Below are 26,378 nucleotides of genomic sequence, written 5' to 3'. Positions count from 1 at the left end.
TTAATACGTAAACACTTTATTCTTTTTACCCTTATTATAAAAACTTATTAATATATTACTTATTATATAAAAAAATGTAATAATATTATAATTTAATCGTTATAAATAATCCCGTGTTCTTTTTAAAAAATTCTATTAGTAAAAAAACTATATAATACTTATAATTCTATAATTATCGCCCTAACCTTAAACCCTCTCCTTCACCTCCACCTTCTCCTTCCTCTCGGAGAGGTCGACCCCCTCGACCGCGTGCCGGAACTCCTCATCCTCCAGCCGCAGCTCTTCCATGATGACGTCGTTGGCCTTGCGGACGGGCCGGATCGCGAACAGGCGGTCCATGTGCTCGAGCGGGATCGCCTTCGTCTCGGGCACCAGGAAGAGCGTAAAGACGACCGAGAGGATCATGAGCGAGGCGAAGAAGAAGTAGACGCCGTAGCCCATCTTGAGGAACATTTGCGGCGTGAAGCGCGAGACGATGAAGTTCCAGAACTGTGCCGAGGTTAGCGACTTGTTCGTACGTGGAGTCTTGCAGGTCTCGGATAGGATCGATGGACTTACCCAGTTGTTGGCGGCGGCAGATGCCTGGCCGAGAGCTCGGGTGTTTTGATCGAACATTTCGGAGTTTAAGACCCAGGGGGTTCCATTCCAACTCGGGGCTAAAGGAGGATTAATAAGTGGCAAACCAAGAGACATTCCACGTCGGGTAAAGGCTTACTGTAGAAGACGGTCCAGAGATAGAAGAAAAAAATGGCCGCAATGCCGCCACCATCAAGCGCGCTGCCCGCAGGCCTGTTCGCGGTATCGGCGATCTTGATGTAGGCACCGATGAACCACATGCACAAACTGCCACCGACGGCGCCGCACAGGAGAAGCTTGCGGCGGCCCAATTGATCGACTGAAGACGGGCAAAATTAGCTCCCCGAACGCTTATATGATAACAGCAGATTCTCGACGAGGTCACTCAGTCAGACCTTGGGGGAATGAGACTTACTCAGATACAGTAACCACACAACCGTAACGCACGTCTTGACGACGCCAAAGATACCCGTCGTCAACAGGGCCGCGTTGGTGCCCGTGATTCCGATGCTGTTGAAGACGGTCGGGCTGTAGTAGTTGATGGCGTTGATGCCGCTGCCGTTCTGCCAGAAGAAGAGCATGCCGCCGAGGAAGAAGCGCCACTGGACCTTGCGCTGCTTCAGCGCCGCGAACGGCTTCCAGAAGCCGACGCCGACCTCGCGCTTGTAGCGCTCGAGGTCCTCGTCGATGTAGCTGACCTCCTCGACGATGTACACGTCGTCGCGCGGCAGGTTGCGGATCCAGCAGAGGTTGTCCATGGCCTGGTCGTGCCGGCCCTTGGAGAAGAGCCAGCGCGGGGACTCGTGCAGCCAGAGGGCGCCGACGGCGAGCAGGCCGCCGGGGATCAGCTGCACCGCGAAGGGGATCAGCCACTGGCGGCGGCTCGGCTGCATCGTCGTGTTGACGCCGTAGTTGATCCAGAACCCGACCAGCCCGCCGAGCTGCCAGCCCAGCTCGTAGATGCCGACGATGCGGCCGCGGACCGCGGGCGGCGCCAGCTCGGAGCAGTAGATGGGCACGATGTTGGACATGCCGCCGACGCCGAAGCCGGCGAGCACGCGGCCGCCGAGGATCAGGCCCAGCCCCCGGGCCGCGCTGGCGCCGAGCATCAGGCCGGCGCCCAGGACGAAGACGGCGGAGAAGACGAAGAGGGACTTGCGGCGGCCGAGGAAGTGGCAGGTGACGTAGGCGAAGAGGCTGCCGAAGAAGGCGCCGGCTTGGTAGAGGCTGACGATGTTGGCTTGGAGGAGGGCCTTGGAGTCTTTATCCATGCTTGCGAAGTTGAACTCGTTTTTGAAGGACGGCAGCGCCAGGGTTCCGCCGATGAAGGCTGTTTGTAAGGTCAGTCAGTCATGCGATGCTATTTACTCCCGCCATCACCCAACAGAGAGAGAGGCATGGGATACTGAAAATGACGAACCAGAGTCATAGCCGATGGTGCATGACGCGAACGAGGCGATGGCCGCGCAGGTATAGACGCGCCAGTTGTATACGGCCTTGGGCGTCGGCCTGTCCTCCTTGAGCCTGAGGAGTCCCACCATACTGAAAGACTTTTCGCCCCTTTCGTTGCCCACTTGCAAAGCAGGTAAGAGACGTCACAAAATCCCACTACCTCCTGTAAAGCCACACAGATGGACACTGAGACCGGAAGGGCTTTCTCTGCAGCTACACAGAAATAGATGTTCTGAGTCACTGACGAGAGATTTGGGTCGCCGCGAGGTCGGTGTATTAATGGAATATGAAAAGTCCGGGGCCCCAGAATTTGTCGACAGCGCAGACCCCTGGTCGGAAAGCTACGATGAACAAGGCGAGATCTGGGGTAAATGCAAGTCTTTCCCACAATTCCCGAGTGCAAGGAAGCCGCCAAGTGGTGTGTGAGACCTTTCACGGCTATCAGCTAGATGCTAGGGTGAGATCTGGTTGGGACATGACGTTCCCCCTTCCCTTCCTCTCCTATGGAAAAATGATTATTCTGCATGATGGGTTGTTGGTTGGTTGGCTGGGCTGGCTGGGCTGGCAGGCTGACCGTCCCCCCGAGTCAGGGCTCCTTTTCTCAAACCCTGGCGAAGCTTTCGCCATTTCCTGTCTAGCGCCAATGGTGTCCGTCTGCTTGAAAACGTTCCCTTTTGACTAAAAGGATCACGATACCCACTTCGAGTTCCTCTCATTCGAAGTGGGAATGGGTGTTTGTCAGCTGGGGATCAGGTCTGGGGGTTGCTTCGAGAGAGATGGAGAGGCAAAATTCCCATTTTTCGCGGGGCCAAGCCACTACGACAACGGCATTTCCTAGGAGGTCCCCCACAGACGGTACGGTGAATGTTGCCGTCGGGGTAGCCCCCCGCGTCCTTTGGAGAAACGCTGGCTTCCTCAACGGCCAATTGGATGGGATGGGTTTTGGTGCCAAGTGCTAGCCGAGACAGCAGGAAGAACCCTGGTTCTGTGTCTGTCAGACAGTCGGGAAGAACACTTAACCAGCCAGGAAGGGTGTGCCTTCGTTAGCTCGGTTATATCAACGCCAAGCACACAGGAAGCTTAAAACAGGGTTACAGCGCCACGAGGCCAAGACGGGGCGTAACAAACAGCACACACCGTTCGTGGCTCACGCATTGGGAAAAGGAAAACTCCGCCCGTTACGGAAAGGGAGGTTGTTTGCGAAACACACTTCTCCCTATCCGCTCATGTGACGAGACGAACTGGTTGTTCCTTTTCCTGGGCAAAACAAGTTACACCGCGATGCTGCTGCTGTGAACCAGGAAAAAAGGAATGAAACCGGCGGGTGATCATGTGGAGCCATCATGGCCAAAATTCGGCCGGCGGATGGCAAAATGTTCATCACGGACAGAGGTGGGCCGCTACTACTACTACCATGCTAGCTACGCAAACCCAATTGTTCTACCGGGTAAGACCTGAGGTGTTCAATGGAAGCGATTCCGCTTTGTATAAACATGATCTAGAGGCCAGGAGACTAGGCCAAAGACCCTAAGAGCAGTAGATCAGGAACTAGAAACCGAAAGCAAAGCGTATCCTGTCACTCTGCTCATTTCCCCCATTCGAGCAAGAGATATAGACGATTGCACACATCCCACGAACAGCCCGCCTACACAGCATTTTAGCCAAAGTATACATACACAATGAGTGCCGTCGGCGTGGACATGAGCAACGCCGCTCCAAAACCACAGACCCAGCTAGATCGTCATGGGTATCTCTTCGGTCTCAAGATCCAGGCCTCCATGTCGCCGCTCTTCCACAAGACGATATACAGCGAACTAGGCCTGCGATGGGAACAGAAGCTCTTCGAGTCGGCCGACATCCCGCAGTTCCTGCAGCTGATCAAAGACCCCAACTTCTACGGTATGTCTGTCTCGTACTGACTGTCCACCCGGGAGAAGACAAGAAGAAGTAAAACTGACATCCCACCCCCACCCAGGCGCCTCGGTGACCATGCCCAACAAGGTCTCCATCATGAAGCACCTCGACGAGCTGACGGAGGAGTGCCGCGAAGTCGGCGCCTGCAACACCATCTTCCTGAAGCAGGACCCCGCCACCGGCGCCCGCCGCTACTGCGGCACCAACACGGACGTCGTCGGCATCCGCGAGTCCTTTTACCAGAACGTGGCGAACCCGGACGCCCGCTTCCACGACCGGCCGGCCCTGGTGATTGGCGGCGGCGGCGCGGCGCGGTCCGCGGTCTACGCGCTGCACAAGTGGATGCGCGCGACGCGCATCTACCTGGTGAACCGGGACGCCGCCGAGGTCGCGGCGGTCATCGACGAGTGCACGGCGCACGGGTACGGCGGCGAGAGGCTGGTGCATGTGGCGACGCCCGGGGAGGCGGAGAGGCTGGAGGCGCCGGGGGCGATCGTGGCGTGTGTGCCGGACTTTTCGCCGCGGACGCCGGAGGAGCATACGGCGCGCGCGGTGATTCGCACGTTCTTGGGCAAGGAGCGCAAGGGCTGCATGCTGGAGATGTGCTACAACCCGACCCCCTACACCGAGCTCGGCGGGCTGGCCGAGGGCGAGGGCTGGCAGGTCATCCTGGGGACGGAGGCGCTGATCTGGCAGGGGCTGGAGCAGGACAAGTTCTGGACGGGCATCGAGGTCAAGGATCTGCCCATTCAGAAGGTCAGTGAGGTCATCGCCGGAAGGTTGTCGCAAATATCAAAGCTCTGAATGGAGCGGGCTTGCAACCGTTTTCATTCATCGCTTACCAAGAGCAGCGGTCTAAATCCGGGTCCGAGGGTATTCTTTGAAGAAGCATTTACAGGTGTAACGGAGTCATCATCATAATAAGGGGAGAGCGCCCTGGGTAATTTCATAGTTGGATTTCATTATCACCAGTCAGCAAGCATACGTTTGGCCTGTAGCTTAACATTTAAACACTTTCATGTTTGTTAGTTCATCTCTACATGGTTCATATACCTACTCTTTCATTCATCACGCACCCGGCCGGCTGTAATCAAGATGCCTCACACGCCGCCAAACTTCGCGAACCACCCGCTCCTGCGACTGCCGCGCCGACTCGCCCGTAGCCGGCAACGGCCCCGCCGGCCGGATGGCCAGGTATAACCTGCTCCCCAGCCGCACGTCCTCAATAGGAGCGTTCTGCGTATCCTCGGGCGGGTTCGCCGTCGTCACCAGCCCGCCCGCCTCCTGCACAATGGCGATGCCGGCCGCCACGTCCCACTCCCAGCACCCGCCCTCCCACCAGATATCAAATGCGCCCATAGCGACATAAGCCAAATCGAGCGTCGCGCTGCCCAAACTCCGCACCCCGTGCACCATTCCCCCCTTCCCACCCCTCCCGCCCGGCTCCGCCGCCATGGTCAGAAAACTGTCGACCTTACGGTGCAAATTCCCATCCTGCGCATCCTTGCGGTCCTTGCCCCACTCCACCGACAGCACGCACCCTTGCGGCGCGTGGGGCGGCAGCGGCTGGTTTTTCACCAAGGGCAAGCGCTGCGTCTCGTTGAGCCAGGCGCCCTTGCCCTTACACGCGGAGAAGAGCTGGCTCGTGAAGGGGGCGTAGATGACGCCGATGACGGCCTCGCCGTTGAGGACGAAGCCGATGGACACGCAGAACATGGGGAACAGGTGCGTGTAGTTGACGGTGCCGTCGAGCGGGTCGACGCACCAGGTCGGCGCGGGGCCGATGAGGTAGGCGCGCGAGGCGCCTTTGGAGTAGGTCTCCTCGCCGAGGAATCTGGGGAGAAGATGTGAGTGTGTATGGCTGGATATGAGCGGTATCTATTTCCTTACTTATGAGTTGGGTATTTCTTCTCTATGGCGTTCTTTATGAAAGTTTCGACATCTACAAGATTTCCTGATGTCAGTTTCACGCAGGATGTATCGGTTGGTGCTGGGCGGGGGACAAACCTTCGTCTGCTTTCGTCACGATGTCTACGGCGCTATCCTTCTCGGTGAAGAGTTGTTCCCCGGTGCCGTTGTCGCTCCATCGCGCCTGCGCGAACTTCATGAGGATGGTGCCGGCATCTTTCCCGAGCTGCACCGCAAAGGTGTAGATCTCGGCTAGCTCATCGTCGCTGATGTGTTGAGCTGCAGTCATTATCACGAAAAAAGAAAGTGAAATCGAGTATGCACAAAAAGGAGGCCACGGACAGGATGTGGTGTATTCATTCACAGTGGGTTAAGATACACAGAATGTGAGAGCAGTAAGGCTCTACCATAGTCATACGGCGGCTTCATCCACCCGGGCGGACTATTGGACCGCCTCCAACCGAATGGCAATGGATCCGATAAGAACGGAATAGCGGTTTTGGTCCGCGGCTCTTCGGTGGTGTACGCAGCGTATCTCGCAGTTGGCAGTTGGACCATCGGACAGTCGGGGTTCGTATGGGGATAAGATCCACCGCAGAGAGAAACAGTGGACTAGATGGTTGCTGACTCAATATGGGCACCTCTGCTCACACCAGGCCATGACTGGCTACACGCACTTACCTACCTACTTTGACAGGGCCAATGGGCAAACAGGTGGTCTAGTAAGAAACTATCCCCTCTTGGAAGAAGAGGAGGTTTCGTAGTTCACTCTCGGAGCGTCACTATGTACCCGTAGTCAGTACACCGTAGCATGAGTTGGAATGTTTATCCGCGGCGATACTCTAGCAAGCCGGCAAAATACTTATCCAGGGGCAGCCATCTCCGCACTAATGCTACCCGCCCACTATTGAATCTGGCTATACGGGGGTGAAGTCTGTACAACTTGAAATGGCTGATCGTCTCATGCAGTAAGGCGGGTATAGTACGGGACGGGAGTTGCAATGCTGTTGCATTCCAGTTTGTAGATATGCTTCATAGGAAGCTGCAAAACTGTTTGCAACTGGAACCAGATATCGTGTAGAGTTGGAGTCAGGCAAGTTGCACAAGGGGGTGCTAATAAAACAACCGCCGATCACCTCGAGTCGCACAACAGATAACTGACATCACGCAAAGTCTCCAAGAGTCACAGCTTTGAGCCCCTTCTCGGTATTCCCTAAAACTGGGTTTTATAGTAATCATCTTTTCAGGATATAGAGAGCCATACCAGTACCCGCCATGCCTTCCCGCAACCTCCTCTTCATCAACGGCCCCAACCTCAACCTGCTGGGGACCCGCGAGCCGCACATCTACGGCAGCACGACCCTCCCCGACGTCGAAGCCGCAGCCAAGCAGCAAGCCGCCTCCCTGTCCATCTCGCTCGCGACCTTCCAGTCCAACCACGAGGGCGCCATCGTGGACCGGATCCAGGCCGCGAGGGATGAAGGCGTCGACGCCATCGTCATCAACCCGGGCGCCTTCACGCACACGTCGGTCGCGATCCGGGACGCGCTGCTGGGCGTGGGCATCCCGTACGTCGAGCTGCATGTCTCTAATGTGCATGCGCGCGAGGAGTGGCGGCGGCACTCGTACTTTACGGATAAGGCGGTCGCGATGGTTTGCGGCATGGGGGGTTCACGGGTACACGGCGGCTATTGAGTTTGCGGCGAGGCATATGAAGACGGCCCCCAAAGAGAAGCTATGATGAGTGAGTGCATCAGATGGGATACCAGATATGCCGTGGATATGTCGGACGTTGTTTGGAGTTAGCAGAGTGTTGGCTTATGCAAAGTGTGTCCATTTACTCTTGCACACGACTACTCATGATACCTCCCCCATGGAATGTTTCCTACTCCTATACGAAACGTAGTCCTCTCACCAGAGAAAGGGTATCGTCAATGACACAATCTCAAGCGCTGGTCATAGGTATGCCGGACCTTGGGTTCGGGTTCGTTCAGTGCCCCGCATCAGGACTCGAGCTTGGAGCTTTGGAGAGCTTTCCCCAGACTACCCCGCGTTCGGAAAGCGCCTAAAACACTGAGGACGAGTGCTTTAGGTACGCGGATGCTCGAAAACCGTGCTACAGCTACAGCGCGACGTGATTCTGCAGGCACGAAGCTACATGTATGGATCCACCAGCGCGGCCGGCAACACATTTATGACTGCGCAATCCGGCAGAGCTCGACTTGAGCAGGTATCGATGGAAAGAGGATCAAGAACGTCGAAGCTGTAGAATGACATTTCAAATAAGTCTATTCGGCTGCAGTACTTGATGTCAATTGCAGCAGAGTCTGGGTTCATGCAAATCGGGTGCGACAATGGAAGGAAGGGGCTTAGAATCGGATGTTGCTAGCCTTGTTTTTTCAGACCCTGCAACTTCAAACTTTTTTTTTCTAGTTCTTTCCCTTGGAGCTCCTGGCCCATCATCCGACCGAAGATTCGAACCGCGACGGACTACATTCAACGTGTCTACCGTGCCATTGGACCCTGAAATATTATTATGAGATAGTTTCTGGACCGAAGCTCATCCGGGCAGTTTTTTCAAACGTCCAATTTCCTCACCCACCATGTTCGAGAACCTCTGCACCCTCCCGCTGAGTGCGGAACTCTTCTGCCAGGCCCTGCACCCGACGGAACCTCTGCTCGCCGTCGGCCTGTCCAGTGGCCATGTCCAGTGCTTTCGCCTGCCCGCCGCTGAGAAGAGCGCCGAAGACAGCGATTCGGCCGACGCCAGCATCCTCTCGGACGGAAGGGGCACCATAGACACCGTCTGGCGCACCCGCCGCCACAAGGGCAGCTGCCGCACTATCGGCTTCAGCAACGATGGCTCAGGTAAGCTAAGGAGCTCCCTACATCTCTACCGCCTGTCTGGCCATTACGCAATAGCAACGAACTAACCGCTATTGGCCTCTTCTTTAGCTCTCTACTCGGCCGGAACAGACTCGATCCTCAAGCACTTCTCCCCCACGACGGGCCAGGTCGCCTCCAAGTTTGCGATCCCCTCGACCAACCCCAACGTGCCCGACGCCCCGACCCTGCTCCGCGTCCTCTCGCCCCAGACCCTGCTCCTGGCCTGCGACTCGGGCGTCCTGCACCTGCTCGACCTGCGCGACCACGCGTTCGCCGCCTCGAAGCCGCAGCAGAGCCACTTCCCCCACACCGACTTCGTCTCGAGCATCGCGCCCCTGCCGCCCAGCGCCGAGAGCACCAGCGGCTTCAGCAAGCAGTGGGTCAGCACCGGCGGCACCACGCTCACCGTGACGGACTTGCGCCGCGGCGTCCTGGTGCGCAGCGAGGACCAGGAGGACGAGCTGCTCAGCTCCATCTTCGTGTCGGGCTTGGGCCCCAAGAAGAACCGCGAGAATGGCATTGCCGCCGTTTGCACCGGCTCCGGCGTCCTCACGCTCTGGGACAAGGGCGCCTGGGACGATCAGCAGGACCGTATCATCGTCGACCGCGACGGCGAGAGTCTCGACTCCATCGTGCAGGTGCCCGAGTTCGTGACGGACGGCAAGAAGAAGGTGGTGGTCGGCGTGGGCGATGGCAATATCCGATTGGTTGACCTCGGTAAGCGCGAGGTGGAGGCTTCGTATAGCCACGACGAGGTCGAGGCTGTCCTCGGCTTGGACTTCGACTGCCAGGGCCGCATGATCAGTGGCGGTGGCAATACGGTCAAGGTCTGGTTGGAGGCCAGCGCACTTGAGGCAGAAGCTGAGGAAGACGAGGAGTCGGGTTCCGATGACGACGAAGACTCGGACGACGACTCGGACGATGATTCAGATGCAGGTGCTGCGCCTTCAGAGAAGGGCAAGCGACAGGCGGACAGCAGCGATGAGGAAGACGATAGCGACGATAGTGACGATGATAAGAAGAAGCGCAAGAAGCGAAGGAAGGGCAAGGCCCCCGTTGTCTTAGGACCTCATGGTGCACATGGTGTCTTGAAGTTCAAGGGCTTGGATTAAAACGGTGATGGTTTAATCCAACTCGGTCTTGCATGTCGTTGGTTGCTTGGCTTGGATTTCTCTGCGGTCGGCGGCGTATGGAGATACCCCTTTCCTTGCTTTGTTTCTCACGATGAGCAGTCCAGTAGCAAAACTCTATACGGAAGACCTGGGGGAAAGTCGATTCTACGGATGAGAATGTACAGCACCCAACTGGCGGCTTCATCCAACAAAGCGCATTGCATTATAGATAGCGGGTTTGCAACGTATTAAATTCGAATGAAAACAAATACTATAGAGCATTTCAACAGCAAAAACGCATCATTCATAAAGTACCCTTGCGTTTTACGAAAACAGTGAATAGTGTGGTGGTTAATGAGACTGGTTTGGGTCGTTCATGCTGCCTGCAGCTTCTGCTATTATCCCAAGCTTATAAACGGCAAGTGCAGTGGTGCATATGCCAATTTCCACTGGTGACATGCAACTTCCTCGATACTACAACCCACCTGCACTTCCACTTTACTGACTGCTATATACTTTTGACACCACATTTCTCGACGCATGCAGGGCAATGGATGGCTAATCTCCTTCGTCCGTATGCCTCATTTTCAACTTGTTTTGTCAAAACCCAGCTTCAAATTTGATACACCAAAAGTGTTACTTTACGCTCTCAGCTTTGACTATCTCTTGAGGTATTGGGCCCGATCCTGAAGATCGTCGTTATGCACGCAAGCTTCTTCCGTCGCCTGCTGTTGGGATTCATCGCAATGCCGGCAAATCCAACTGCTCCAGTCATGGCTATCGAGCAGCCACTGCGCAATATCATGTACCTGACAGGGTGAGTCTATCCCGCGGTTGCAATACCTACCAATCCGTCTATTTCATCTTATGACACCACTCACTGCCCGATTAGCCCGAACTTGGATGATGTGACTAACAAACCATCCCACGCAGCCAACACCCAGTCATACCCGACCTCTCCTTGACTGAGACCATTACCCACGTGGTACTGGCGTTCATGCGGTCGGAGAGCTTCAACGAGGAGGAACCGGGTCTGTCATGGCCTCTCTTCTTGTCCGTCAAAGAGGTACGAACCCGCTTCCAGCCCGGCACCAAGATTATGGTAGCCATTGGCGGTTGGGGCGATACCATGGGTTTCTCCAAGGCGGCACGCGATGAGAGGAGCCGTCGGCGCTTTGCGGAAAACGTGGCGGGCATGGTCAAGGCTACGGGCGCGGATGGGGTCGATATTGATTGGGAATACCCAGGGTAAGTGATGCCAGCAATATCCCCTCATTTTGTTTTCCATCTGTCTTTCTTTGCATGTTTCCTGACCGTACTCGCTACAGAGGCAATGGCGAAGACTACAAACAAGTCCCCAACTCTAAGAAAGCCTGGGAGGCCGGCGCCTACCCCCACCTCCTCTTCGCCCTGCGCCACGCCCTGGGGCCGTCCAGGATCATCTCGGCCGCCGTGCCCGGCCTCCCGCGCGACATCGCCCTCGCCTTTGATTCGGTGACGGTCCCCTCCATCATGGACTCGGTCGATTTCCTCAACGTCATGACGTACGACCTGATGAACCGCCGCGACACCGTCACGAAGCACCACACGGGCGTCGCCGGCTCCCTCGAGGCCATCGATATGTACCTGAAAGCCGGCGCGCCGCCGGCGCAGTTGAACCTGGGGTTCGCGTTTTACGTCAAGTACTTCCGGGTCCCGCACAATGCGTGCTCAGCTACCAACACCACCTCCGGTTCCGATTCTGGTTCCGATTCTAATCCCGCGGGACTAAACTGTCCCACTGGCCCCATGGAAGACCCAGACACGGGCGCCGACCTCGGCCGCACGGGCGGTTTCAGTTACCACGACGCCGTCCCCGCCGAAGTCGCCGATTCGTTTCAAAAGGCGCTTCGGGAGGGCACGTACGATAAAGTGGGCGGGGGGTACTACTATCTCGATACTGACGCCGGGATGAAGGAGGATGACCTATTCTGGACTTTCGACACGCCCAAAGCCATCATGAAGAAGTTCCCGCCCATCGTCGAGGCGAAGGGGCTCGGTGGAGTCTTTGCCTGGGGACTTGGGGAGGATGCACCAGAGTTCAGGCATTTGAAGATAGTGTTTGCTCAGATGCTTCAGGCACAGATACTCGGTAGTGCAAGGGACAGAGATGAGTTATAGGATGAAGGGGTGTCTGCCGTTGGGACATGAAGATGGAGACCTGACGGGCGAACAGTAGTAGAACCGAGCATCAGACACAGGCACGCACACACGCGGATCGCCAGCAATGTGGCAATTATAGAAATACTGAGAGTATTAGAGGTTTGTTCAAATTGCTTCAGCAAACACTGCGGTATAAACATCCGAGGGTATTATTCCCAACCATAAACGCCTGCCAAAACAAAACCCAAGAACTTCATAGGTCCTCATCAATGCCATCCTCGCGTGTACTCATCAACCAGTCCGGAATCCAAGTTCAAAGGGATAAAAACAAGTCACCCCAAGCGCGACCCGCCATAGGGGCTACATTAAGAGCAACGAGGAGAATCTGGATGTGGGAATAGGTGCTGTCGTCGTTTCTAAGTCGATGTCGCTGTTTGAGTTGGGTGGGTTCAAAAGGAGCGAGGGCCCTCGATTTAAGCGCCAGGGTAGGCGGAGGGCTTGGAGTGGGGCACATTGTGGCCACGGCTGCGCAGGGACTCGAGGCCGTCGAGGACGGTCAGGAAGGTGAAGATGGCCCTGCATTGGATGTTAGTGGACTTGGTCCCAAAAGCGCGCGCGTGTGTAACAATTCCGCGGTCGCACGGGAATGGTGGGAAGAAGGGAACATACCACAGGAAGAATCCAAACGCGATCGCCGCCTGCAGCGAGGCGCAGAGCCCCTGGCCGTTGCAGTGGGGCACGCCCACGACGACGGCCAGGGCGATGGAGCCGGCGAACCAGAAGAGGCAGGTGAGGGCGTTGAGGACGAGGGCGGCGAGCTTGTGGAACCAGCCGGTCAGGTAGATGGGCACGATGCCGACGTAGGCGAGCACCAGCAGCGACCAGATCGAGTTGAAGAGCATGAAGTTGACGCGGTCGGGTGAGTTGCCCCAGTAGCCGCCCCAGCCCCAATAGCCGGTGTAGGCGCTGACGACTGTGGCTGGGGGTTAGCGCATTTTCCTTTGGTAGTGGTGAGGTTGGGGGGGGGCATTGGGTAGAGATTCTCGTCGTAGAAGGACAGAAAATCCAAAGGAATATCAAGACGTACGGTAGCCTGTGAGACCGAGCTCGATGATGGTGAACACGGCCGCGACGGCGTGGATGATGGGCAGGAAACCGAGAGCCATGGTATATGACGTTATTAGGCGGTTATGTCTTTAGGTGGTGAGGTATCGCTGCTCGGTAGTATTAGGGTATTAGGCGAAGCGATCGTTGCAGCTTCGGCAGTCTTAAGTGGTCGTTGCTCTAGGTATGTAGGTGAAGTGGGAATAGGTGAGTGATCAGAGATGAGTAGACGAGGGGAGAAGCAAGGCATATATACGTAGGCATGAGACGACAACTTCTTCTCTTCCTTCCATGGAATGCTAGACGAACATGCACGAGTGACTATGACTAACTGGACTAGCCAACGGACAGAACCCTGAAGTCCATCCACCCTAGCCTGCCAAGGGCGGGAAAGACGTAAGGCAGGCGGGCAGGGCAGAGTGGGTGACAGAAAGAAAAAGATCGCTTTAGCCCAAACTTGCCCAGCCAGCCAGTCACTCCGACGGGCTAGGCTCATCGGACGTAAGTGTTGTCATTGGGCCATGATTAGAGATGGGACCTCGAAATGGGGCCAGAAAAGCCCAATGACATTGCGTGTCATAGCACGATGATGCAGGCAAGGTGTCTGGGGCCAGCAGATTTCAGACACTCGACTGCATTTTCTGGCTCATGCTAAACTTCGCGCATGCATTGAATGAGGAAGACCGAGGAAGGCCAATGACGTTGGTCCATCTGGTTGACTTGGTACTCGGGGGCCTATTTCCGCTGCGACGCACACTCCATCTTCGCGCTTGAGACGAAGATAGATGGGCGTGCGCACTATGGGGTTTTGACCGCCAGCAAACCAGATGCGCCCCGCCTCGAAAGCCTGAGGCTGGGAGGAATGCATCGAGGTCCAACCACGCCGATTAGCACCCACCAGAAGCACACCCGCCTTTGGCATCTCCAGAAGGTTGAAGGGAGCGCTTCAAAGCGGGATTTAATAATAAAAAATCGAGCATTTCGTTAGCTTCCGACTGCGGCCAGGGAAATCCAATCGTCGCGTCGTGTAGTCCAAGCCACACACATCAAAGTCGGCGGTCTCAGGCAGGTCAGCTGTCCATGGTGGTCGTGTAGAAACGCGACGTCATCGAAAGCTATGACGAAATGAATGCCGCGACCGTTCATTTTGGCCAGACAGGTCCAAACTTTCAGGGATCTTCGCAGGGTATTGGGCAAGCCCACCGATCTTGGCTGAAAAGGCGGGGCCCTCCATCTGTGCCGGCAGCCGGCAGGGTACTACCTAAGGTTAGCAACCGTTTTGGCAATTGGACTGATGTGCAATGCATTTTCGATATTGGATGGACTTACGATTGATGGTTTTCCTCCTTGCCTTTTCCCAAGTTTCATCTCGATCCAATCACAGAGCACTGATGGCAAACCACATTTGCGTTTCTTTCTTTAGAAGTTTCCTGAGTCGAAGCGCCCTGGGGGCCCCACGATTGGATGCGATTATTGAATCCATTGCAGCACCAGCCGCGCACTTCAGCTTCAGAGCACGCCATCTGTGGGCGTACCACTGGCTTACACGCGTTCGTTCCAGCAAAGCCCTTCTCCACGTGGCCCCGGTAGCTGAGCGAGAGCCCCGGCCAATATGGATACAATTGGGCACGATGGGGTCTTGAGGCTCAAGCAAAAGTCCATCAATAGATGCAAATCACTCCCTCAGCCCTTTCAATTTAATCGCGCCTAGGTTCTCCTCTCACATCTAGATCGAGGGTCCTCCAGGCGTGACCGCCATATGGATATGCCACATTGGCGCCTACTTGACGAATCGAGCTCGGTGCATCAGGTGAGCTAGCAACATACCATTGTTGGCATCTTTTTGGTTTCTGTTACCATGGCGGGCATGCGCGACAAGCTCGCAATGTCCTGATACCAGTGTCGCTATCTTCAGTTGGCCGAAAACAGCTACTACTAGGGCTACGACGAGTGGCCAGATATCCACCAAGCTGGTTGACATTTGCATCGCGTAACATTGCATTGCCGTGTGGATGCGTGTACGACGCCGCTTCATCAAGCCAGCCACATTTGATTCCCATGTTCGTTTTCTCTATCCTAGCTCCGGGGGAGGAGAGCGTGTGTTGCACGTGCCCCCAACCGCCAGCCTACTGGAATGTATTGACAACCGAGAAACACCTCACGATCTCACGTTTATTCACTTCGGAATTCCTATTATAGTGATACGGTACAGTTCGATGCTCCTTCCGCATGCTTAGTCGGCCGGAGATGCTGCCACCGTCCCAAAACCCATTCGCACAGCCGCACACTCTTTCCGGGTGTGCGAATTCTCGCCCATGTTGATCGAGAACCGCAACATGAGCTGGCGAATAAGGAGCCACCATTCAAGCACGCAGTCTTGGCGCTCGTGGGTAATCTCGCTGTCTGTAGATCCAATCAGCGCCATTTCTCTTGGCATCGAAAGGTCGTTACCGTTGTGGAAACTCTTTCGAACCAACTCGCCTTGCTTGTTCCTCGATGTGAAGCTGGTATCTGCTTCTGTGGTGAGGTATTGGAATAGGTAGTATGGTATTTCGGAAGTCTATGTCTCAAGTTGATGCATGTTACCCCTCATCATGCCTGTCGGTTTATGACGACAATAGAGTATATTGACCATGCAGGATTACCTACGATCCCAAACGGATACGAGCCGGCCTTCCCTACAAAAGCAACAGCTTATCCTGTCAAATCCAGTGAACACCAAGACACCATATCAGGATAGCAGCAAGCTATACCTTGTACGCCAAGACGGAGCCCTAGCTCAACACGGAAGCCCCGGCTTGTTTACCCAGCCAACATGCGGAACTGATAACAACCTCCATTCTCGGTGATGCGCTCAGCGTGCAGCACCCATTCCCAGCACCATGGTAATCCCGCTGCAACCTTCCAATTGGTCGGCGGACGCCTTCGTCCAGGCACAGCATGCACGTGGTCTGCAGCTATCACCGGAGACGACCGTCTTGGATGCAGCAGGTAATGGATGCAAGCAGGGCCTGTCAGCCCAACTGTTTTGATGGCGGGAGCTTATAAATACTTAATATACGCTTCTCTTTCCCCCCTCTGAGACAGTTTGAGAGTTGATTTACCCATCTCTCGAATTGACTCTCGTCACTCAAGGTTCACCCGGTCGCTCTCCTGCTTGTTTAGGAAAGTACTTGAACCCTACCGGAAGGAGTTATCGCAGATATGCTCTTCCAGCACGTGCCGGTCGTGGCAGCTCTGCTGGCCGCCACCGCCACCGAGGTTGCCGCTCTACCAAAACGGGCGCAGCAGCAACAGTCGCTGCTGGGCAAGCACCGGGTCACCAACGTCGAGCTCGGCCCCCGGCCGTACTACCTCGTGGACAACATGGCAGCGGGCCCGCTCAAGGACCGCCTCGGCGCGTGCTCCGAGGACTCGATGCGCCCCACCAAGTTCAGCATCTCGCACCGCGGCGGCGCCTGCCTCCAGTTCCCCGAAGAGACGGTCGAGTCCCTCATGGCGGGCACGCGCATGGGCGCCGGCATCCAGGAGTGCGACGTCGCCTTCACCAAGGACCGCCAGTTCGTCTGCCGCCACGACCAGTGCGACCTGCACATGACGACCAACATCGTGGCGACGGAGCTGGGCGCCAAGTGCACCAAGCCCTTCACGCCCGCCTCTGCCAATGGGACGGCCGCGTCGGCCAAGTGCTGCACGAGCGATCTTACTCTGGCCGAGTTCAAGACGCTCTGCGGCAAGATGGACGGCTTCAACGCCTCGGCCACGACGCCCGAGGACTTCCTCCACGGCACGCCGGGGTGGCGCACCGACCTGTACTCCACCTGCGGCACGGTCCTGGCGCACAAGGAGTTCATCGAGCTCGTCGACGGTCTCGGGTTGGACTTCACGCCCGAGCTGAAGGCGCCCGCGGTGCCCATGCCCTTCGAGGGCGGCGACTACACCTTCGAGGCCTACGCGCAGCAGCTCGCGGACGAGTACCGCGAGGCCGGCATCGACTTTTCGAGGGTGTACCCGCAGAGCTTCCAGTTCGCTGCGGTTCGGTACTGGCTCGAGCACGAGCCCAAGTTCGCGCGGCAGGCCGTCCTGCTGGACGAGAGTGGCGACACGGGCGGGGCTGCGGGCTTCGAAGCCGCGGTTGCGAACTTGACGTTTTACAAGGACGCGGGGGTCAATATCGTGGCGCCGCCGCTGCCGTACCTCGTCGAGCTCGACGCGGAGAACGAGATAGTGCCGAGTAGCTATGCGATCGAGGCGAAGCGGTTGGGGCTCAAGATCATTACGTGGTCGCTGGAGCGGTCGGGGCCCCTGGCTGCTATCCATGCAGCGGGACAGAAGGGGAAGCCTGATTATTACTACTCGACGTTCTTCAACGCGACTACCCGCGACGGCGACATTTACCGGCTCGTCGACGTGCTGGCGCGCGAGGTTGGTGTTATGGGCATTTTCTCGGATTGGTCGGCTACTGTTACGTACTATGCGAATTGCATGGGGTTTATGAGCTGAACACAGAAGGCGAACTGTCTGGAGGAGGTTAGTAACGTTAGAAGATACACATAGATATAGAAAGCGTATATAATCCATAATGTGTTACGAGATTAAGATAGGTCTTTCCGCTAAAGTCCATTTTTCAAACATCAAGAAAGCCGCTGCCACCCAAGAGACCAATTGAGCTCAGTTGCGTTTTAGCCACCGCGAAACAGAAACGCCGCCGATGGCCACGACCGAAATGATGCCGATCCAAGAGATGCCCGCCTTCCACATGACGGCTCGCATGAACTCGTCCCGGGCCTTGCTGTCGTTCACCCGCGGGAACGGCTCGTCCGGCACCGGTTTGTCTAAGAACTCGCACAGCGGCCCCCAGCCGCTCGCCATGTCTACCTCGAGCAGCCGGTCCTTGGGCACCGTCCGGCGCACCCACGCATTGTGCAGCTCCAGGAGCTCCGGCTGCGGCGTCTCGAGGCCGTGTCGCATGCGCAAGCTGCCGCGTTCGTCAGCGGGCGCTCATTCTCATAATGACACACTCAGGTTCGCGGGGAAAACTCGGTCTCATACTCATCATCAAACCCCCGCGTAATGGACGGGAACCACCGCGCCCCCGGCAGCGGCGCCAAGTACACCTCGAGACAGCGCACCGCGAGCCCGCGAACCGCGTCCACTTGCGTAAAGGCCCCGAAACTGCGCCACCAGCTCGCCGGGTCGCGCGTGACCAGGACCACTTTCGCGTCCGGGTACAGCTCGAGCAGCTCGGGCAGGAAGTGGAGCAGGGGGCAGTCCGCGCACGCGACGAAGCCCTCGGTGACGTCGCGCAGCGTCTTGAGCAGCCTCTCGTGCGCGCCTCTGGGGTTGGCGGTGGTGGTGCTGTCGCCGCGCCGCAGCCGGTACAGCGCGTCGAGCTGGCGGCAGTAGCTGTCCTTGCGGCGGAACAGTTGCGTGCCGCCGTGCATGACGGGCCCGTCGAGGAGGCGGGCGAGGGCGAGGGAGTACGACAGGGTCGCGGTGCGGGCGTAGCCGGCGTCGATGACTTGGAGCTGGCGGGTGCGGTCGCGCGGGACGGAGGCTGTGGCGCCCATTTCGTTTTTCTTTTTCTTATTCGCTTTCTTTGTTTAATGTGTAACGGTACAGCAGCGTCCGTTTCGCTCGCTATGATCAAGACAGTATGTAGTACAGTACCAGCAGAAAGAAGCACGGAAGCACCTCCCTGGCTTTTATCGACAATGACTGGGGGGGGGATGTACTCGAAACCACCTCTTCTAAGACAATCTTTTGGCGGTCAACTTGCCATCCAGATCCATGCCGCCAACTATATATGTACCCCATAACAACTGGGCTGATGTGGTGCCATCAAGTAGTTGTGATTCGCTTACGGCTGTCTTGCTTTAGCTTCCAGGGTCTCAGTTGAACAGCGTAGTAAGCCCGGCGCAACTTCGATCCATCACCCTGGTTCCCCTTCTCGCCCCCGGATTGCTTGGTGGACTGGATGGACCGGCCCCGAACTGGGTCATGATCCAGAAGGGACTGATCCGAATTATCAGCATTTATGTAGTAGTACATGTACATGTGAAGCTCCGTGATAATCTCGAACCTCTTCGACAAGATAGAGGGCTCAAGCAATGGTCAATGGTTGATGGTGTTATCAAGCGACTCGCGAAGCCAACAAATCCCCACTCCAGCGCCCCCTAGATTTAGCGCTTACGCGGGGTTGTCAGGGGTTAACGCACTAACCATGCCCAGCCAGAAGTCGGCTAATCCTTCATCACATACTTAAACTGTCACCTTCTCGGGCATCGATCGCTCTATTTGAAGAGCTTCTATATCGTAGGCACTTCTAGTAGCATATATTTTTTAGCCCAGAATTCCCATATCTCCCGCCAGAGTTGCGACAATGTACGCTAGTAGTTGACGAGTGCAATTTACACAAAGGCGGTCCTCATTACTCTCATCACCCCCAATCGCCATTCGGTTGGCTGGGGCGTCTGCCGTAACTATCAATAAGGGCGTCCTGGTAAGCCGTAGAGCCCCTGGCCCGGGTTGCGTGTTGTCGACCTCGGCCTTGCGGATCCGTAGCATTCGGAACAGGCTTGTATAGCCAAGACGAACATCGTAGACCACCCACTCCGATAGATGATCCCACGTGTTCGGAAACGTGCGCATTGCCCAGACAGTTTCGGGATACCGGCTGGCGCTTTCCAAGAACCTGGACTCGTTCGCCTTCATGTAAGGACGGAGTGCGCCGGTCAATGCGGAAAGAGCCCTTCAAAACGGCATGGTTAGCTCAATCTCGTAATGACCACGGTGTGCACCACGGGAGGGACCCAGTCTAGAAGGGTACTGGTTATAGCGCCTGCTGCACTGATGCATGAGGGAACGAAACCGAGGCAGCTCAAGAGTATGGCTCTTACAGGATTAGGATCGAGATTCTCTGGAGATTGAGGTACGTGGATCAGTAATAGCGCTCGTTCGGCATATCGGGATCCTCATCCTCAGCTGGCGCCGGTACCCCAACTCTCAATGCAAGGATTGCGGTGCCGTTTATCACGGCGGCGTACAGGCCACAGTCGCTGCGAAGGTCGAGCTTAGCGAATGGCTGGACGGCGAATCTCACCGCCACTGCAAATAGGGCCACGACGCCCGCGTCCAGAATGATGATTTCGGCAACAAGAACGACCCTGGGATTGTGGACGATTCTTGTATATAACAGAATGAAATCAAAGCCGCCCCATAGCATAAGTATGATGAGATCGCAAAGGGCGTGAGCCACAAGGGTATAGGAGGCCCCTCGGGTAAAGGGTAGCCATCCAGATGAATTCCGCGCGGAAAGATCACTTGGAAGTATGGAGTTGGAGCCACCGAAGGAGATTTGTAGGATGCTTACCCAAAGGCAGCCGAGTCTGGGTAGTGGATTGTAAGTAAGGTAGGATGAGGCCATCGTGGACCGTTTCGCCAAAGAAGTCACACAGATGGCCAGCCGAGGTCATGTACTAGGGGTCATTTATTATGTGCGGGCTCGTCGGATCCTCCTCGTATGATACCGGGCTACCCCTAAAAGCACAGCAATGGGTCGACGACCACAGGCAACACATGCTTCTGGGAAAACCGCGTCGGCAATGGGCCAAGGAGATGGCGCGGAACATGCCGTTCTTGTTCACCCGTATGCGTCAGGCAAGGAAGCGACAGGCCGGCTCGCAATACCAGGTCCGACGGGAAGTACTGTCGGATTTATTCTATTATGTCGAGCGCGATATGCGGCTCATGGCTACTTCGACCGGTCATATCGGCTGGGCGCATGTGAGGGCGAGAGTGGGAGACTCTATTTTTATCTTAGAAGGGTCGGCCGTACCGGTCATCCTGCGACCCAGGCCAGAAGGCGGGTTTGTGCTTGTTGGGGATGCTTTTGTCTGCGGCATGATGTCAGGCGAGGCCATGAAGCCGGACGAGGATCCTCCCTCTCTGGACCGAGATTCAAATACATTAAGCGTATGCAGAGTTGGTGACTTCGCTTTCTGGTTTACACCAGGTATGCCCCTTGATAAAAGACATATATGGATGCGGCTCATAGCGCTCATGGCGTAGATGTTGGTCGCTGGAATCAGAGGGAATATTCAAATCGCTGGTGATTATGTCGTTTTGGTTATGTTGGTGATTTTACCTGCCTGTGGAACTGTGGCTGTCTGTAAGATCGTTACTTGGCACTTCCATCAGCCGGAGTGGGTAGCACCCTCTTTGTGAGGCCTTAGCCAACTGCATTTTCCATTCTTCAACGCTTGGCCCCGAATTCAGTTCGTCCGTCTACATCAGGTGTTGGGCCATCTCTTACGTTGCGATTTAAATCACACAACACCAACTACATTAATGACATCTGATGCGGTGGTATCCTAGCTGTTTGCGGGCTTGACAGGTATTGGGGTATCGCCTTGTTGGTTATAATAATGAAAACGTTGATATACATACACATGCCATCTCACGGGTCACATGGTAATAAGTAATCCTGCGGATATCATATGATATGTAGGAACTGAGCTGAGCATAAGCAGTGATTAGAGACTTGAGATATAGAAAGGGCTCTGCTTGGCCGATCTAAAAGGTGCAAATAAAGGCAACGTTACTATCAAGTCTCCCCTGGATTGTGCCATACCTCGAAGCGTTACATGAACTACTGATAAGTCATCGCCAGGCGTAAATCTTACCAGGGCAACTTTACCGTTTCGATTGCCGTCTTTAGAACGTAATATGGGATGCTCACAGAAATTCAGGGACAAATCCATTCTAAGGGACTTGATCACAAGAGTGGAATCAGAAATCAGAAAAGCCAATAAAATACGCCAAAAAGCTACATCCAACTACAGATATTGTGGTCATATGAATCTACATCGCCGCAAACGGTTTGAGGGCTGTCCTCGAGCCTCATCTCAAAAGGAGGTGTTGGAACCGGTCGAATTGCTAACCAACGTCCATTAATATGCTCTTTGTTGCTAATGAGGCTATAAACTCGGGCCATCTCACGTATTTCTCTCTCATGAACCAGTGAACTCACTACACAAGCAATCTCTATACACGAGACATTCAATCATATCGACGTGATCTCGCGACTATTGCGACTCAATATCAAGCCCCTTAAGCACCAACAAGTCAACATGAGCGACCCCATTGTTAAAACAAACGAACTGGAACATGTCATGAAATTGGGCGACCAAACCCAGAAGAATCACGCAACTACCCCTCTAAAACGTAAGCGAGAAGAGAAGAACAAGGAAGAGGAAAAGGAGCAGAAGGTCGTAGAGGATTGGTGTACTGTGGCCCAAAGCAATCGTGGAAAAGGTGTCTAGGTATTCTGGTTGATGAGCAGTACCTGGTTACACCTCTATAATGGCGAGGAGCGGTCTGGTAGCAGGTTTCGGCGTGGGAGTGAGCGGTGCTTTGAGTTAGGACTGCTGGTTGGAGAGCATACTGCCATTTTCTTTCACAAATCTCTCGAGAACTTCATAGCAACACTCCTTTAACGATGAACCGACAACACCATATTGCTGGTAATGAAACACACTCTTTTTACAGGCAATGCTAGCTGGATAGTTTAACTAGCCAAATTGACTGCCGCGTTTATGATGGGATTCCTCGTGCTTCTAACATCATGCTGGCAACCGATTCCTGTGAGGTACTTTTGGCCGGCATGACTTAAAGATCGGTGCCTCAAGCTGTATCAATATATGGTTAAAACGGAAATCCTCCGTTACCTTCCAAAACGGTATTGAATGCATGATTTAAGGTCACAAGAACATGTTTCAATTCATACAAACATCCCTTGTCCGCGGGGTGAGACAGGTGGCGGGGTGGCGCCGTTTGGTTCCCTTGCGTCGAGAGGAATCTTGCCAACCTGGAGTTAGCTAGGACGGACCACATCTGTTAAAACCGTGGCCTCGAAATATGAACGTAAGCTCAATTTCTTCAACCTCCTATATTTCTGTCCAACTCACTCTTATATTCCATGACAAAATGGAAAGACTCTCTGATCCCCTGGCAGATTGGAGAGCCGAACGTGACAAAGAGGCATTCCTCGAGAGGATCACTCGAGATAAACAGGACATTGTAACATTTGTGGGCAGTCGCTTGGGATGGAATCATGCCGGAGAATTTGCCAAGTGCCACGTCGGCTCCCTGAACGTCGGCATCTCTGTACAGAACTCTAGAACCCAAGAGCATGTGCTGATTCGGTTTCCAATACCGACCAAGGCACATCGGCCATGTCCAGAGCCGTGGCTGGAGCAAAGAGTGAAGGGCGAGGTCATGGTGCTGAAATATCTAGCGCGGCACACCGCGATACCCGTTCCGCGAGTGTACCACTGTGGTACAGCGAAGGAGAGCCCGAAGAGCCTTGGGCCTTTCATCATCGAGGAATACCTGAAAGGGGAAAACCTGGGCGATATCCTGAAAGCTCGTACGAACGGGAAGAAGGACCATCCGATTCTCGACCCGGACATTGACGAAACCAAGCTAGATTTCGTGTACGAGCAGATTGCTGGCTATCAACTGCAGCTCTCGCGCCTGAAGCTCCCATTCATCGGTGCCATCACCTCAATCACCAGCTCTGGCGTTTGCAAAATTGCCGAACCGGGATCCACGTACGACATGGACACAGTGGCTTCCTTCACCGGCTTCTCCGATTATTACTTCACGTTCCCTGCTACTACTACCGGGACCCCGAAGCGGGCCAAAGACTACTTCGCGGAGCGGGCGCGATGCCTGCAGGTCGCCCTGGAGACCCACTGCAGCGACTGGCGCGAGGACGAGAACATTGCCTGGAAGCGCTACGTGGCGCGTCAGTGCTTGGAGAAGCTGGTGCCGACCTACTGCGCCCCTGACGGCGAATATGGCGACGTCGCTGGGCCGTTCAGGCTGTTTTGCGACGGCTTGGGCCCTTCGAACATGCTGGCTGATCCGGAGACGATGAGCATCACCGCCGTGCTCGACCTCGGTTTCACGAACGCCTTGCCGGCCCAGTACATCTACGACGTGCCCTCGTGGCTCGTCCTCGGAGACCCCGGCACCCTGGCCAACAAACTAGGAAAACAGCGGTTCTTGGAACTGTTCGAGTCGTGGAAAGAGCAGTATATCCGGGCGATGGGGCGAGCCGAGGCCACATCCCCCGCACCACGAACAAGAACTGAGCCGCTTCTCTCGGCCCGCATGCGAGAGTCATGGGACAGCGGGCGTTTCTGGTTCAATCTGGCCTTGCGGAGGTTGCCGCGGCGCGGACGACATCTACTGGCGGTTTCTGCACCGAGAAGGCCGGGGCGTGTCGATGTTGGACGAGGCCACGCTTGCGGCCAGGGAGGATTATTTGAAGCGGAAGGAGGAGCAGCGGATTGCCCTTTGGAAAAGGCCACTAGATGCCTTTGAATCTGTCTTGGCACCTCGTCCTGGGAGGATTGGCAGGAAGCAATTGCGATATCTGATGCCCATGCATGCCGGATTATTTGTTGGTGGCCTCTTGGTAGCCGTGGGCTTGGGTCTGCTTTCATCTTGGGTGTCGAAACTGGCTCTACCATAAATGTCTCTGCGGCCTTTGCCAGATACATACGATCAGAACGTTCATTCGGATATAGATTACGCTGTTATTTTATGTAATGGAGAAGAATACATATCCGAACCCGTAGTAGAGTCACTCTTCGGTGTCTGACTCCCACATATGTGATAGGATAGGTCACATGCAGGCAACTCCCTCCACTATTGTTAACGTGTATAAATCGTAGTCTAATGGCCGGTCTTGGTCCGCTCGGTACGACCGCGTGGTGAGTATAATGGCTATATTCAGAATAATGCTCAGTAGACAGTGCCTCAGAGTGCCAAGACAATATCACCTTTCCACGACTATATTTTGGACCTAGCCCAACTATCCATTCATCCGAACCTCTGGCCCAAACCACCAAACAGATGTGCCTCTCTTTTTCAACGACAGTGGCCGATTACAGATTCCTGGTTCAGCCATTTGCAGCATTGCTTGAAGGTGTCCCTATTGTTGTGGGCGACAGAGCAGATCTGGCAGCCGTACAGTCAGTGCCTTTTGTTTCTAACGCGGTGGTGTGTAACACTTTGGCCTACCGCGTTTTTCGTATGCAATCCCATGTTGTTGCAGCATGTGTTCGTCTGAGCCTGTAGGAGAGCGCCGCTCTGGGAGTTCATGCAGATGCAGTCATCGCCGTTAAGGTGCCAGCCGCAGACGTTGATGTCCCTCTCGAAGAGACTGGAGAGGCTGGCGGCGTAAACCGAGGTACAGCCCAGAAGAATAACGTGAGCAAGCTTCATTCTGCTGTCGTAACGTGGGAAATTCGTTGATATTTCTATTGCAGGAGGGTGGTTTCTCTCTTCAAGCTTGCAACTCACTGATGAAGGTCAGAAACGGGATCTTGGGCGCCTATTTATAGGCATCACTGCGGATCCGGTTGAGGCGTTTCACTTGGTTCGGTAACGTTGCTAACCCCCAGTGCCGGTCTTGGGAACTGTTTGGTACCGAGAGCTGCAGCTGCAAGACATTAACCGACGACAACGAAGCGAATCAATCGGTCGTTCTCGAGCATTTTCCCAGAGCCAGCTTATGAGTTCCGAACTTTCAGCTTCACGATCGTTCTCTGCAGTTCATTTGGGTAAAAGAAGCAGCTCGCTCGGTTCATGCGCTTCGAGTGGAACTGTAGTATCTCTCACTTCAGGCTAAAGTGAGAATCCTTCGTGGTGCTTATCAACAGGTTGCATTCCGAACAAGCGACAGTAAGCAATTCGTGAAGACAACCGAGCTCGCTTGGCATGTCATGTGGAATAAACACTTCTGGCCATTCTCCAGGCCACGGGCGGATCGCCCCGGGGATGGGAGGAACGGTGGTAGGTAATACCCAGCGACCTGGACCGCCGGGATATACCAATGAGGGTTGCATCCGGGATACGGGGAGGAAGTGCCTATTGGCAGATCTAAAAATAGGTCTCGTATATATGCATTGTAAATGTAGCCGCCAGTCTCACAGGACATCCAGGTCCAAAGTCTCGGTCTACCGAGACGGCAAAAAGGGGGCGAGCCTTGGACAGCAACCCAAGCATGTGGCTTAGCTGTACCAGCCACTGGACAAGCCACATCGATCTCTCTCTCTTATCTAGCACTTATTGATCGGTTAAAGCATTTGGTGCTAACAGAGAGACTGCATTTTTAGAGATAGGCATGATTTATCGCCATGTTATGGCCACAAGTGCCGCTACCGCTACATAACTATCTCTATTAAATTCAAGTATATTTATTTAAGACCG

The 26,378-nt window shown here is 55.1% G+C and overlaps 13 protein-coding genes across 13 annotated transcripts; 7 read left to right on the top strand and 6 right to left on the bottom strand.

Annotated features, from left to right (window-relative positions):
• Nucleotides 1-186: 186 nt before the first annotated feature.
• PG986_002633 (uncharacterized protein) lies at nt 187-2,117 on the bottom strand (the record flags this gene model as incomplete). The annotated part of the gene is made up of 5 exons (XM_066838855.1): nt 187-489; nt 559-656; nt 716-895; nt 992-1,906; nt 1,997-2,117. The coding sequence occupies 5 exons, from the start codon at nt 2,115-2,117 to the stop codon at nt 187-189; spliced, it is 1,617 nt and encodes a 538-aa protein (XP_066703919.1).
• Nucleotides 2,118-3,707: 1,590 nt separating this feature from the next.
• On the top strand, nt 3,708-4,746 carry PG986_002632 (uncharacterized protein; the record flags this gene model as incomplete). Its single annotated transcript, XM_066838854.1, has 2 exons — nt 3,708-3,927; nt 4,004-4,746. 2 exons carry the CDS (start codon nt 3,708-3,710, stop codon nt 4,744-4,746), a joined length of 963 nt encoding a protein of 320 aa, XP_066703918.1.
• A 264-nt stretch (nt 4,747-5,010) lies between these two features.
• Nucleotides 5,011-6,139, bottom strand: PG986_002631 (inositol monophosphatase; the record flags this gene model as incomplete). Its single annotated transcript, XM_066838853.1, has 3 exons — nt 5,011-5,776; nt 5,833-5,884; nt 5,950-6,139. 3 exons carry the CDS (start codon nt 6,137-6,139, stop codon nt 5,011-5,013), a joined length of 1,008 nt encoding a protein of 335 aa, XP_066703917.1.
• Nucleotides 6,140-7,125: 986 nt separating this feature from the next.
• On the top strand, nt 7,126-7,545 carry PG986_002630 (uncharacterized protein; the record flags this gene model as incomplete). Its single annotated transcript, XM_066838852.1, has 1 exon — nt 7,126-7,545. One exon carries the CDS (start codon nt 7,126-7,128, stop codon nt 7,543-7,545), a length of 420 nt encoding a protein of 139 aa, XP_066703916.1.
• A 908-nt stretch (nt 7,546-8,453) lies between these two features.
• PG986_002629 (WD repeat domain-containing protein jip5) lies at nt 8,454-9,848 on the top strand (the record flags this gene model as incomplete). Its single annotated transcript, XM_066838851.1, has 2 exons — nt 8,454-8,718; nt 8,806-9,848. The coding sequence occupies 2 exons, from the start codon at nt 8,454-8,456 to the stop codon at nt 9,846-9,848; spliced, it is 1,308 nt and encodes a 435-aa protein (XP_066703915.1).
• A 746-nt stretch (nt 9,849-10,594) lies between these two features.
• PG986_002628 (glycoside hydrolase family 18 protein) lies at nt 10,595-12,008 on the top strand (the record flags this gene model as incomplete). The annotated part of the gene is made up of 3 exons (XM_066838850.1): nt 10,595-10,665; nt 10,782-11,096; nt 11,177-12,008. The coding sequence occupies 3 exons, from the start codon at nt 10,595-10,597 to the stop codon at nt 12,006-12,008; spliced, it is 1,218 nt and encodes a 405-aa protein (XP_066703914.1).
• Nucleotides 12,009-12,463: 455 nt separating this feature from the next.
• On the bottom strand, nt 12,464-13,156 carry PG986_002627 (membrane-associating domain-containing protein; the record flags this gene model as incomplete). Its single annotated transcript, XM_066838849.1, has 3 exons — nt 12,464-12,566; nt 12,660-12,963; nt 13,078-13,156. The coding sequence occupies 3 exons, from the start codon at nt 13,154-13,156 to the stop codon at nt 12,464-12,466; spliced, it is 486 nt and encodes a 161-aa protein (XP_066703913.1).
• Nucleotides 13,157-15,327: 2,171 nt separating this feature from the next.
• On the bottom strand, nt 15,328-15,519 carry PG986_002626 (uncharacterized protein; the record flags this gene model as incomplete). The annotated part of the gene is made up of 1 exon (XM_066838848.1): nt 15,328-15,519. One exon carries the CDS (start codon nt 15,517-15,519, stop codon nt 15,328-15,330), a length of 192 nt encoding a protein of 63 aa, XP_066703912.1.
• Nucleotides 15,520-16,298: 779 nt separating this feature from the next.
• On the top strand, nt 16,299-17,597 carry PG986_002625 (Extracellular protein; the record flags this gene model as incomplete). The annotated part of the gene is made up of 1 exon (XM_066838847.1): nt 16,299-17,597. The coding sequence occupies one exon, from the start codon at nt 16,299-16,301 to the stop codon at nt 17,595-17,597; it is 1,299 nt and encodes a 432-aa protein (XP_066703911.1).
• A 168-nt stretch (nt 17,598-17,765) lies between these two features.
• On the bottom strand, nt 17,766-18,664 carry PG986_002624 (NAD dependent epimerase/dehydratase; the record flags this gene model as incomplete). The annotated part of the gene is made up of 2 exons (XM_066838846.1): nt 17,766-18,072; nt 18,147-18,664. The coding sequence occupies 2 exons, from the start codon at nt 18,662-18,664 to the stop codon at nt 17,766-17,768; spliced, it is 825 nt and encodes a 274-aa protein (XP_066703910.1).
• A 1,370-nt stretch (nt 18,665-20,034) lies between these two features.
• On the bottom strand, nt 20,035-20,520 carry PG986_002623 (uncharacterized protein; the record flags this gene model as incomplete). Its single annotated transcript, XM_066838845.1, has 1 exon — nt 20,035-20,520. The coding sequence occupies one exon, from the start codon at nt 20,518-20,520 to the stop codon at nt 20,035-20,037; it is 486 nt and encodes a 161-aa protein (XP_066703909.1).
• Nucleotides 20,521-20,588: 68 nt separating this feature from the next.
• On the top strand, nt 20,589-21,208 carry PG986_002622 (uncharacterized protein; the record flags this gene model as incomplete). The annotated part of the gene is made up of 2 exons (XM_066838844.1): nt 20,589-21,108; nt 21,165-21,208. The coding sequence occupies 2 exons, from the start codon at nt 20,589-20,591 to the stop codon at nt 21,206-21,208; spliced, it is 564 nt and encodes a 187-aa protein (XP_066703908.1).
• Nucleotides 21,209-23,081: 1,873 nt separating this feature from the next.
• Nucleotides 23,082-24,485, top strand: PG986_002621 (uncharacterized protein; the record flags this gene model as incomplete). Its single annotated transcript, XM_066838843.1, has 1 exon — nt 23,082-24,485. One exon carries the CDS (start codon nt 23,082-23,084, stop codon nt 24,483-24,485), a length of 1,404 nt encoding a protein of 467 aa, XP_066703907.1.
• Nucleotides 24,486-26,378: the final 1,893 nt, after the last annotated feature.

This window comes from Apiospora aurea, assembly GCF_038362705.1.
Source record: "Apiospora aurea strain CBS 24483 chromosome Unknown utg000002l_segment0_segment0, whole genome shotgun sequence".
NCBI lineage: Eukaryota > Fungi > Ascomycota > Sordariomycetes > Amphisphaeriales > Apiosporaceae > Apiospora > Apiospora aurea.
This window is presented reverse-complemented; position numbering and strand designations above follow the sequence as displayed.